The sequence below is a fragment of the Crassostrea angulata genome, chromosome 2 (assembly GCF_025612915.1).
Source record: "Crassostrea angulata isolate pt1a10 chromosome 2, ASM2561291v2, whole genome shotgun sequence".
NCBI classification, from domain to species: Eukaryota; Metazoa; Mollusca; class Bivalvia; order Ostreida; family Ostreidae; genus Magallana; species Magallana angulata.
In genome coordinates this window covers 55,329,304-55,342,498 of record NC_069112.1, presented here as the reverse complement: position 1 = coordinate 55,342,498, position 13,195 = coordinate 55,329,304, and the positions used below count along the sequence as shown (strand labels likewise).

Genomic DNA, 13,195 nt, shown 5'->3' with positions numbered 1-13,195 from the left:
TTTATGTCGTATAACGTTAAAAACAGAAATTAAAAAAAGAAATGTTACGTTAACTTATATATTCATGTGGTAATGGTGATTTAAAGAAACAGGAGACTAAAAACATGTTGTACAATTAAGCGATTAATTACATGTAGCATGTACTATAATTGTAAATCGTATTTTATTTATTTTATTTTTTTTCATTATTTCCCCGAGACATTTATTAAATTAAGAAAATCGATCGCTTCATTTAAATGTCTCGCCACTATGAGATCTGCCATTGGAACTTTATCATATGACGTCACACCATCTATTACGGTTTGTTTCATCAATATAGCATCAGTATAATCAAATCATGATATTCACTCCAAATGAAAAGTTCTGGAAAAATTTGAAACAAGATCGATCTGAGACCCTTACTTTTACTTTTGACTTTTCCACAAAATTACAGACCAACCTCAAACGAAAAAAGTTCGTTGAAATCTTAAAGAGGTTATTTTCAGAGAAATCGCCGCGTAGATGTGGACATTTTCAACAGATACCAAGTATCTTAGAAAATATTCCATCGTTATTTTGGCATGGTAATTATCATTTATAGAATGTAAATAAAGCATAAAATTTACTCGAAGTAGTTTTCAACATTGAATGTTAGTTGTCATTTATTTAACAAAAATGCATATATTTATGCATACATGTATTTATTCTTTAGATCGACGTGTGAACCTAAACATTATCAATTTTGTTCTGTCGGATACTTGTGTAAAGAAAGGTATAAACCAGTGTTTTATTCAGAGCACTTTTTTCATTGCATATGTGAAACCAAACCAGAGTAGATGGTGTGACGTCAAAAAAAATCGTTATTTTTTGGTTTTGAATACAAAAGAGTTCTTCATTATGTCAGCCACCAGTAAAAACAATTTCTCTATCTAAGGTTTCTTTATTTAGGTTAAATAAATTGCATTCTTTCGTTTCCATTTTCAATATCTGAGGTATTATGTTAAAAAGTAAGACAATGGAATTAGAGAATTGCGAATAAGATGTAACACTATAAAAATCTGAATATTCAAAAACTTACACAAAATAATGTACATTTCTTTGTTTTTCTTTAGTTAATTTTGCGCTTAGTAGACCAACATACCAATATCCAGAAAACTTAAAATATCACTACACAAATTCAACCAAAGCTGTGGATGGGCAGAAGTCGAATTTAGACCTCTATGGTGGGCAATGCTCACATACCTATAATGGACAAAACGTCACCTGGTGGGTTAATCTTACCAGTATTTACAGCATCCATGATATCCGAGTATATTACCCAAATGGTATGTTTCTGTATATATTGTTCCAAAAAACACCTTTAAACACTTTTAAAAGCATAAATGACATGATAACGGTCTTTATTTTTATCTTGATATCGTTGTTTAAAGAGGGCCTTACGCTGGGTGAAGGCTTAGTAAATTTGTCAACGTTAATCTAGAGACCATGAAGCGTACTCTACACCAAAATAACGTGCGGGTAATGTGTCAGTCTTTACTAAAGGTTTCGTATGGAACATTTTCCAAAATGTTTTAGTTGTTTCAAAATAGCGTTGAGTTTGACATTTCACAAAATAAACCGTATTTGTTAAAACAGTTACGTATGTAAATGTACACTAATGAAAATAAATTTGAAAAACAGTAATTCTATCATTTAATCAATTTAAGAAAAAGAACAAAATAAATTGAATCTTATTAAATAAAACTTGCAGAGTATGTATTTTATATTTTTTCATATAAGTACAAGATTCAAATACACCATGCTTTGTACATTAAACTGTTTTATGTTAGGTTTTATTAGAAAATGAAAATCAATACTGACAGTGACAGAATTTTGGAAAAAAAAAACAACTTTTTTTACAATCGATAAATGAAATTGAAATGATTCGGCTTTGTACAAACACCATACATAATCTCGGACCTTTGGTGACTCCTTTTGTATTTCCGTCTATATAGTTCTGTTTTTTCGTTTCGATCATTGAAGTGTTGTACACTCTATCCTAAACAGTCAATAAAAATTAAGTGATTATAGATAAGCTTTGATTGAAGAATGCACGTGGACTTGAACATGAACATAGATATATTTATCATTTTTAAGAATGAAAATTAACATGAACACACTATATGAAATATAATTAAAAAAAACTGAATAGAATTCCGAATAATGATTTTATCTATGCATGTAACAATAAATTAACACAAAACATTTGTCCCCCATTAACATAATTAACAAAACACATTTAAGAAAATTAAAGTACAATGCTATAATCTTAAAGTTTATGCGACTGAATTAATAAATTGCGATGTTTTAACATGTTTAATAGTTCGCTGTACATATGGCGTTATTTATTTACTGAAAAAGAAATCTTAATATTTTCCCTTTTCAATACATTTGTTAGTATGACTTTTAGAAAAATGAAATATTATATATACTATTAATAATACTGGTGTTATTTCAATTTGTTATATCTTTTTTTATCTACAAAATTAAATATATTCAATTTTTGTTAATCATTTGTAGGAAACGTATTAACCTGATCGCTTTATACGATATATTAGTAATAATTATTAGCGATTGATAACAATATGTTTTTCTTTTTTGTCTATTGCAAGATGTAGTTGTCTTTACAAAAGTCGAAACAATCGAATTTGCATAAGATTTTTTTAATGACAATTCATCTTCGAAATGTTTGTTGGGCATTTTTGAAATGACGATTCAATATCTTTCTATACAAGTATTTGACAAAAAAACAAAACAATATTATCAATGCAATGGATAAACTTTCTGCCTAATTTTGTTTATGTGCTGTGGATTTGGTTTTAGTGTACATTTCGGACCAATGATAATTACTATAGATTACAAGTACTAAGACATTCCAAGTACTCATTTAGAAATAAATGAGTATAGCAATGACATGTACAGAGTAATCTGCAAGGAAGTATTTTATATGGAGAAAACTTTAAAATCGTTTCTTACAATTTTAAACGCTCTCTATGTACTAGTATTTCCTAATTATTGTTCATATTAATTATTAAAAGTTACAATTTTCGATATAGATTCCGATTGGAGTTCTTGGGAGAGAGAGGAGGTCTTGGGATTTTCTATATACATCTCAAACACAACCAGCAAATCAGATGGGGTTTTGTGTTATACAGACGACAACTTTACTGTGGACACTTTTCCAGAAGTTTTTGATACCCCATGTCCTCTGCATGGACGATACGTCATATATTACAACGAGAGACTGTCCAACGTTACCTACTTTCACTATGATCATACTGTATCCATCACACTCTGCGAAGTTGAAGTGTATGGTACGTATTTCATGCGTATAAAAGGATGATTTACAGAAAAGAAAAACACATTTCATTTGAAATTGTAACGTTTTACAAAATAAAATTATTAGCCTAAAAAATGTAAATTAGGGTGGTGTCGTGAATTAGTAAATGCAGTGGAGATCTTTATGCATAGGTTTAAATGGTGCATATTTACATGCCTTGTATTTAATCATATGTACCTCCATGCCAAGCTCATTGTCATTGTAAATGAACAAGATGAATAATTGGCAAGTTATACTGTTTACATGAAATGAGAACGCATTATAATTGTCGATTGTGAAATCAGCAACAACATTCTATATAATCAGAGTTTGAAACAAAGTGTTTACCAGTCAATAATTTGACACACCATAAAAACCCCTTATCAGCTACTTATTTTGTTACTGTTTGAAGTTTTTACAATAATAATCAGACTACTTATTTCGTCATTGAAAAAAAATGCGTCTTATATTATCAAGAATAAGAAAAAATAGCTCTGCTTTAGATTTAATTAATTGAGATCATTTACTGTCAATATTCAGAGAAAAAGATCAATAGTTCATTATCTTAAAAGCAAACCTAAATTTTATAACCAAAAAATAAAAAAAGTGGTTTATTTTCTTAGGGTGTCCTGTACCTGGATACAACGGTGATGACTGCTACATTTCTTGTTCTGACCCCGATTGTCGCAAAAGTCACGTTAAGACGGGCACCTGTCAGGGCTGTGATTCGAGATATACAAAACATCAATATGGATTGGGTATTTATTTCTCATGAAATAATAAATTTATGAATGAAATAATAACGATATGTTAACGTTTCAAACTTCCATTTTTTATATATAATGTTGCTTCAACATTATTGGGAGATTAAGCATTACTGTTTCGTCATATATTTGTACCTCAACATCGAGGGTTCGTAACAATAATGATACCTAAACTTAATATATTGCTACAGAAGGGCTTAAGTGTATTCTTAGACTTTTGAAATCCGTAACAAAATAAACTAAAAATTAGAACATATGTGTAAATGACATTCTACACCCATGTATATTTATACATGTTTATTAGTAAATTATCTCCATTCTTAAAGATTTGTGAACTGAATAAATTTCCTTAATGACACATTTTGCTATAGTTAACAGATGTATGTGTTTTGAAGATCCTAAAGAATTGATGAGTTGCAAAGATGAACAAATATATGGAATATTATGGAATACTACCATGGCGGGAATAACTTTAAAAGAGCCGTGTCCTAAATATCAAAAAGGTAGCCTAGGGCAAATTGTTATAAAAAGTTGTATACAGTTATTTTTTTTAAATTGCAAAAACAGTTTTAAGTTTTTAACTACCCGTGTATTGTTACATGTATAACTTGTGTAGAAACGTGTGTTCATCGACGTACTCTCTTCCTCTCTCTCTCTCTCTCTCTCTCTCTCTCTCTCTCTCTCTCTCTCTCTCACGCTTTCTCTCTCTCTCTCACACACAGACTAGAAGATACGTTTTCGAAGATGGATACGTAAGACTTTATTATGAGATTTCTGATTCATACATTTATATACTTTATTATTCTAGATACATAAGAATTAATATTTATTGTTACAAAAATTATTCAGTTAAATAAAGTTACGTCGTAATCACTATATTGATATAAAATGTTAGTACCTATGTTAGTACCTATATAAGTATACACTAAGTGTATTTTGATACGATCGTTTGAAAACTTGGTGTCGAGTCTTTTTTTTTTCTTTTTTTTTTCTTTTGCTTTTAACGTTTCCTGCGCACATGCGTTAATGCGCATAAACGTGAATCGTATAAAGATATACACAAGATACAATACAAAAGATAATATTTACTTCTCCTTACATTTAAATAATCTTATAAATCAACTCATTCCGATGTCGAATTTTTCACACAATATTCTTTAACAGCTTTAAAATTGTTGTTTAAGGACATCCTCGAGTAAATGTCCTTATTTTTTCTTTTGAATTTTGTCAATACATTTCTCGATACATCACCAGGAACTTCTTGATTTTTGAATTATATTAATTAAAAATAACAATTTTCTTTGTTATTTGCTCTCTTGAATATCATCGAAAAAATAATAAAATAAAAAAGATATTATATACATCTTTAATCAAAGTACTGACGAACTGTCGGGAGTTGATTTTATCGATTATTATCAGTTTTAATCAATGATATATTATTATGCATGCAAGTAGTTTCTAATCTGTATTTGAATTACGCACATTTTTATAGTATGAATTCTTAAACTTTTCAGACAAGAATTTCGAGAAAACTTTATATGAATCATGCTGTGTAATATTCAAAGATAGAATTCATTCCACAAAACTGTGTATCAGTAATCGAAATGCTTCTAAAAATTGTTCACGTCTGGATCCACGCAATATTGAACTATGGTCCCGTTCAACCAGACGCTCGGCTGTCTCCGTTAATCTCCGACTACGAAGAGAGACTCTCTGCTTGTCGGAGATTTACGGATATAGCCGAGCGTCTGGTTGCACGAAACTTTATTGAACACTGGCGTAGGAATACATACAACTACAAAATATAATTAAATTGTTCGTACTTTATAAAATCTGACTATTTAAAAGGTATTTAGAAGGTATTTAAAAGATACTTAAAAAAACGTTTCCTTGAAAACCAATGGTACAGCATACATTTCACCGAATTCATCCATTATTTTCAAGATCTAAGTCTTCTCAGCGGTGATGATTTGTGCTCAGGTCCAAACACTGTTTCACTTTGGGTTTGCCAGAGTAACTGCATAGGACAGTTGATTAAAATCAACTCCCAAAAAGTGGTATATAAGAATGTTTCTCACAGTATTATTTGTTATGTTTATTATTCATTTACAAACAAATCTAATCTAGGTGTAGCAACAAGATTTTGTGATGAACATGGAGAATGGGAACCTCCTAACTTTATCAACTGCACCAACGAAGCTTTGGTGAATGCATCGTCACTTGTAAGTTTCCTCACATGATACATAAACTATGACTAATAACATCATGAGTGTATCAATCATTTTTTATTGTAGTAAAAAACTTTCAATATAAGTTTTGTTTTTTTTAAGTTGGACAGTATCATCGCAAATGAAACACGGGGTCAAATCCAGGAGACGGTTAACAATACTCTACGACTGATGAAGAACCTGACATCGTCAAGAAATGGAATCGGTGCTGGTGATCTGAGTTCGTCTCTAGGCGTTTTAGAGAAGATTGTAACAGTGACCAACGCTACAGGATTTCCTATCGAAAAAGAGGTCATGTACTGGAATTATCTACGTTATAACCCCTCATTCCTTCACTCATTATTAAAAAGTGTTAGACAAAAAAATTGTGAAAAGTGAGCGAAAACGTTTCCCGCGTTATCAAACCTGAATAATTGTTTTGAACCTTTTCACTCAAAAGTACCGATTATTTTCTTTGTTGAAGTGATATGATTTTAAAATGTACGTGTACCTGTTTTCTTTGCCTGCAGCAAAAACTTAGAACAGTAGAATAAATTTGTAACTAACACGTTCAAAGTAAATTTCGTTTGTGATTCTACTTGCTTATTTTATATTCAATGGCAATTCATTGTTCCGTCCTTCTCCTTTTAATTTATTCAATGGAACATGTTCAAAGCACTATGTAAATCTTGCCTAAATAGTCCGATTAACATGTGTCATAAGAAGCGTTTACTCATAAACTGTTTCACTAAGTCTTGTGTTTCTAAAATATGTAACTAAAATTATCATCAGCAAACTAGTTATGATACAAAGATTTACAAATAGCTCTCTTATTTCAGTTCTCTGATTTTAGGTGAAAGACCATTTTATGTTTACCGCAATTTGCACTAAACGTCCATTGTCTTAATTTGTTGATGTATAATGTTCATGTTATCTTTATTAGCGTATACCTGAATAATGCACAGACACAAAAAAAAGAACAGATATTTCACGGTGTTGGAATAATTAGTATGTCTTTTAGGATGTCGCAATGTACAGCTTACAATGTACACAAAGAATACCGTTCATAATGTCAATTTCCTTATAAATTTAACAGTAACGATATTTTATATGTTTTAATTAATTTCAGGTATTTTACGCTGTTATTGATAACATTTTATCGCCCAATAACTCAAACGCTTGGACTACTGTAAGCAAAGAGGTAAATTTACATTATACAATATTGTAATATAAATTAAAAACAAATCATTTGGTATAAAAATTTTAATGAAATTCTTGTATTTGTGTATTTATTAACTAAATATGACAAAGTTAAAAGTTGTCATTACTTACAAGAGCATACTTGTGGCCTGGAGCACAATCAATCCATCGTTTAATGTCAAACCTGAAAGATTTATTATATTAACCAGCTTTCGATCATACAATGTATGTGCATGGTCAACACTTGTTCGAGGTCATTGTACAAAACTTACTGATTTTCAGAGTGAGGTGCTACAAAGAATTCTAACAGTAGTTCGAATACGCTTTCGTTTAAACGAACAAAAACATAATATTCAATGTAAATAAGTATTTTGTGTCAAGTATTTGGGATTGTTCTTTTGTTACAGAGTCCAAACATCTCTAAAGCGTAAAATATTCATTTTACAAACAATCCAAAACTCAAATTAAATAAAAATTGACAAGTGATAAATTTATCTGAAACTTTAATTTTAACACATTATGTAAGAAAAGTTTAATAAATTAAGTAAGGAAATAAAAGTTAAAAAAAAAACCATGGCATTCATCTAGCAGAAAAGTATAACGCTTCATTGTGGTTTATTTGCTCACTAATATCAATTTGTATTTTACAAAGTTTGTTACTTTTAGACAGAAAAAGACCCCAGCTTTCTCCTAAAAAATATGGACCGTTTCAGCAAGATTACACTCCGAAACGACAATATTACAACGACTAAATTTAACGGATCTAATTTTGGTAAAAAAAAAAACCATTTCCTTATCGTTTAGAGTTGCCAATACATGTAGAAGAAAAAACGCTGTATAAATTGATGTTTTTTTTTTTTAAAGAGCTTGTTATCAACCGGGCAAAAATCGATGAAACGGGAATACGTTTTCCGGATGAACAATCAAACAACGTTTTTCTAAACTCCGAAGAAAATCCTACCTTTCTTAAATTAAAAAAACAAGCATCAAACGCTACAAAAGGTGAAACAAAAACTATTTATTTGTTCGTTATATGCATTTATTGTTAACGACAATTATGTAAAAACACGATTTAATTCAAGATTTAATAACAATTATTGATACTGGAAGGGATATCAACCAATCTTTCAATGTTTTTTAATTTATTTTTTTTTAATTTTTCCACAAGCGATCAACTATGTTGCTGTTCTATATAAAACAATGTCAGACATTCTGGGATCTGATTCTAAAAGGTAAACTGTTAAAACAAGTTTTCAGTTTTCGTTTAAATCTTTATTTACATCTAGCTAAATCTGTGTTAATCTGACAAATACTCAAACATCTGATTTGATATTATCATAATGTATGATTTTTGTTTAATTTGCTTCGATACTAAACTTAATACATCTTACTCATATCTTTTTGGAAACTCAATTAAACCAACCAGTAAAGGGTTGAAAGGTAAACAGGGGGAAAAGTCTAAGCAAAGATACTTTGTCAATTCCCCAATATTGTCCATCACGACACAGGAAGACCTAGGAGTGTTAAATCCACCTCTCAATCTAAAGTTTGGACACACTGTAAAAGTAAGATGTCAGAAATATGTGATTTTAGTTTACAGTTGACATAAACTTATTATGTAAAATTAACTTAAAAGTTTCCTATTATTGCCGACGTGTAAAGTGCAATTAACCTAGGTTAATTCAATTGGTTTATTTAAGCTGTTTTTTATATTATTTGTATCGTTCATTGTTTATTTAGAATACGTCTACAGAAATGCGCGCTGTATGTGTCTCCTGGGATTTCAATCTAAAGTATGTTATTGTGAACAAATTGTTTTCTCTGATTTTAAAATTAAAGGTTTTTTTATACAAAAGTTACAGCAATAAGTGGGTTTATTTCTAATTCATTTTTTTTATTTAGTAAATGGTCAGAGGAAGGATGCATTGTGAAACAAACAAATCGTCGGAAAACTGTTTGTCATTGCAACCATCTCACAAACTTTGCTATTTTAATGAGACCATACACTCAGGTATATGCCCCTTTTTTATACAAATAGAGTCAAAGAAATTAAAAATGAAATTTGCTGTTGATATTCCAAGCTATCTCGACTACATTTCAGGTATCAGAAGAAAGTCCATTCTTAAAAACGATGTCACTTGTTGGCGTAGCTCTCTCCATAGCTTTTACGTTTCTTACTTCTTTGATTTACGTCCTGACATGGAGGTATGTAAGACTAATTTGTATCATTCATGCACAAATATAACTCCAACGAGTATACATGTACTACAGAAATTCAAAATCATCTAATTGTATGTAAATTTCAGATTTATAAGGAGTGACAAAAACGTCATGATGCTGAATATCTGTGGATCGTTAATACTGTCGTATACAATATTTATATCGTCAGTGGAACAGACATCGAATGAGGTAAAAATCGATTTCTACCTCTTGATAAGTAATAGGTTTTTGTGTGTACATATATAACTTCATAATTAAAATACAAACGTAGATCTTGCCAAAAAACATTCAAAATAAATTAATAAAATATACAATGTATTACGTAAAACACTCTGGTCACCGATGTGTGAATATATAATTCTTAAGCATTTAATGTATACATGTACGTAGATTCTATAAAGAAAGAAAATAGTCCACAAAAATTCATAATGCATTAAACAATCATGTAATATTGTACCTAAATTATATATTGAAAATTATTGGATTGATATTTGTAAAATAATAATCTGTATACATGTACCGACACTGAGTATATATATAATCACCGGCGTTTAATTATTTTTATATTCCAGGTTGCTTGCGTCGCGATAACGGCCATTATCCACTACCTTTTCTTAGTGACCTTCTTCAGTATGCTTGGATTAGGTGTATATTACTTCATGAGTATTACAGTGACTTACTATGCCCTGTATGTTGCAAACAACTTCCAGTCTAAATCAAGGGTTCGTTGGTTTCTGGGTGGAATCTGGGGTATGTATTTGAATGAACCTTTCACGAGTTGGATTTAACCTTTTAGATATATTTTCATCGTAAGATATTTCCTTTTGTTTTATTTAAATAATTTTAAAATTTTAAAAAGTCGTATAGACCTTTCAAACATTCGTTTAAGTGACCGATTTTTTTTTTTTTTTTTTTTTTTTTTTGTATCATAATGCGATGAAATCTTAATTTTTTTTTTTTTGGGGGGGGTTGGTGGGATAAACTATAATCACAAAAATAAACCCTCATTTGAATTATATCTTCAGACTACATATGCATTCACATAAACAAAATATTATAAACAGCTGAATAATTCTAATACAATTTCTATGGAATCATTACAAGTTCATGTATCCATATACAAGTTAAATGGATACATGTTTACGTATTTTTAAAAGCACTTGGTTAATTATTTTCTTCAGCTTCATACATAATATTGTTGGGATTACTTCAATTCATTTCACGCAATTTGAAGGAGGTGGGGGTTAAAGCGATTTAAATTGCCCTTTCAACACGGTATACATTGGTCAAAAAAAGGATCGGGTAGTTGCGTAGAATACCAATATGGAATTAGATGTAAGTATTAAAAAAATAAGGATGATATTGTTTCATTCTCATAGCGGTTATTTTGCAGGTATACCGGTCATTATTACTGCAACAAATCTTGGAGCGTTTTGGGGTAAAGGATACCACCTAAAGTCGTAGTATGCGTATTTTACATAGTATTATCTTTGCAAGAACTAAAGAATGTATCTACTTTTACATACATACAGAATTTATTGCCATAAATATGTTTACCACTGACTCCAGTCGGTAAAGAAATATTTTTTTTAACCTTTTAGCTGCTGGTTGTCCATCGAAAGTGGCTCTCTCTATTTGTTTATCATTCCAGTCTGTCTGATTAGTTTGGTAAGTCCTTGAGCAACAGATTCTACTATTCAGTTTTTTCCTTGCACATCAAATTCTTCAAAAGCGTAAAGAAAATTGGTGATTTTTCAGGACATTGAATTTAAATGTTTCTCATAGAATTCAATGTTGTTTCTTTATAAAAAAAAAATAATAGTTTTTTTTTTTCAGATCAACATTCTTATAATTGTTTCACTTTTGAGGGTGTTGTTTGCTTCAAGCATAGTGGCAAGGTCTTCACTGCAGAGGAAAGCGTCGTGAGTCAAATCAAGAAAAATCTTGATATTCATATAATTTGGTTTACTAGCAGTGTAGAAAAAAAAATTGTTTTATTAGTACCTATGTCCCATCATAATCCGACAATTGAATATCAAACATAAAGTTTAACATAATAAAATAATACTAGTTTTCACAAACATATCGCATGTATCCACAAAACATACAAAATACTGGTACATAGTTTTTTTCTTCTTACCAACAAACTCACTAACATACATGCATAACAAAACATGGAATCGTACATGTTATATTTGTAAAACGTTCTGATAAAACAATATTTTCAATAATTACTAGATCCGGTCTGCGGTCACTTGGAACACTTCTGCCAGTTCTAGGAGTGACTTGGCTGTTCGGAATCCTGGCAGTTAACGAAAATGCAGTTGTGTTTCAGTATCTATTTGTCATTGCAAATTCATTCCAGGTTTGATATCTTTATCATGTTTCTTTCGTGTTTGCTTTTTTTTTTTTTAACTTTGTTTAATTTGCAGAGGTGTTTGGGGTAGTTATCTTAGAAAAAAAGAAGTTTTATTTCTTTCTTATTTCTTAAGTTTTATTTTATTTGTTGTTTTAAAAATCAGAATCATGTTTTTACTTACACATTGCCATTTTTATAATAAATATCTATTTTTCAGGGGTTCTTCATTTTTGTTTCACACGTTTTGTTGGACAAAAAGGTCAGCTTTTAAAATTTGTAATACATTTTATTATGTACCTATACATATATAAAAATGACTATTATTTTTTTTTTAAATCTTAATCTTGATTTAGATATGATCCTTCTTCTTTTTATTTCAAAGAAAAATCTATGCGGATTTCATTAAAGTATCTACAGCAAATATTATATTTGCAATTTCTTGTCAGGTGAGGCAAGGCATAGGGAATAGATACCCGAGTTTGAGTACAATATTCAGTTTCGCTGAGCGAGGGACAAAAGAAACTACTATAAGTTCACCAAGCCCGTCGACATCTAAATCAAATGAACCAAAGGTAAGGGAAGAATGTTATTTTATACATGAATATCATTTTGAAATCAAATATGAAATATCAAAAGTATCTATAATTTCTTTTTAAATTAGATTAAAAAATTACATTATCAGGAATTCCTTCAATCAATTTTTAATCGCAAACGATATCATTCTTAGTTTAAGTTTAAGACTAGCTTTCCAATCATGTGATCTTCTATCTACAATAAATCTTCGAACTTTAAGAGGATCAATCTGGTTGTAACTACTCGAGAAAAAAATTATTTTTTTGAAAAAGAGTTTGGTTAAAAGATTTTGGCAAACCAAAGAGAAGAAGTCTGAGTTATCAATGTCAGAAAAAACGATGTCTACAAGTTGTCCACAAAGTGTTTCTCATGCAAAAGTAAGACTTAAACGCCAACATTCAAGTTCAGATTCTTTGGAAAAAAAATTAAGATAATGATAAATTAAAAATTTGAAGACACTAAAAATGTCACGACTAATTTTATACATTGAGCAAAATTTGCTATATTTTCAATCTTCATATCTTTATTTACAGAG

At 29.9% G+C, this 13,195-nt stretch overlaps 1 protein-coding gene across 1 annotated transcript; it reads left to right on the top strand.

The window, feature by feature from the left end:
* The first annotated feature begins 4,501 nt into the window (after positions 1–4,501).
* LOC128171580 (adhesion G protein-coupled receptor F5-like) lies at positions 4,502–12,659 on the top strand. The gene is made up of 14 exons (XM_052837375.1): positions 4,502–4,604; positions 6,229–6,323; positions 6,432–6,620; positions 7,438–7,509; positions 8,175–8,280; positions 8,373–8,510; positions 8,677–8,740; positions 9,815–9,917; positions 10,301–10,478; positions 11,122–11,191; positions 11,330–11,396; positions 11,565–12,093; positions 12,305–12,346; positions 12,534–12,659. The coding sequence occupies exons 1-12, from the start codon at positions 4,511–4,513 to the stop codon at positions 11,652–11,654; spliced, it is 1,266 nt and encodes a 421-aa protein (XP_052693335.1). The 5' UTR covers positions 4,502–4,510; the 3' UTR covers positions 11,655–12,093; positions 12,305–12,346; positions 12,534–12,659.
* Positions 12,660–13,195: the final 536 nt, after the last annotated feature.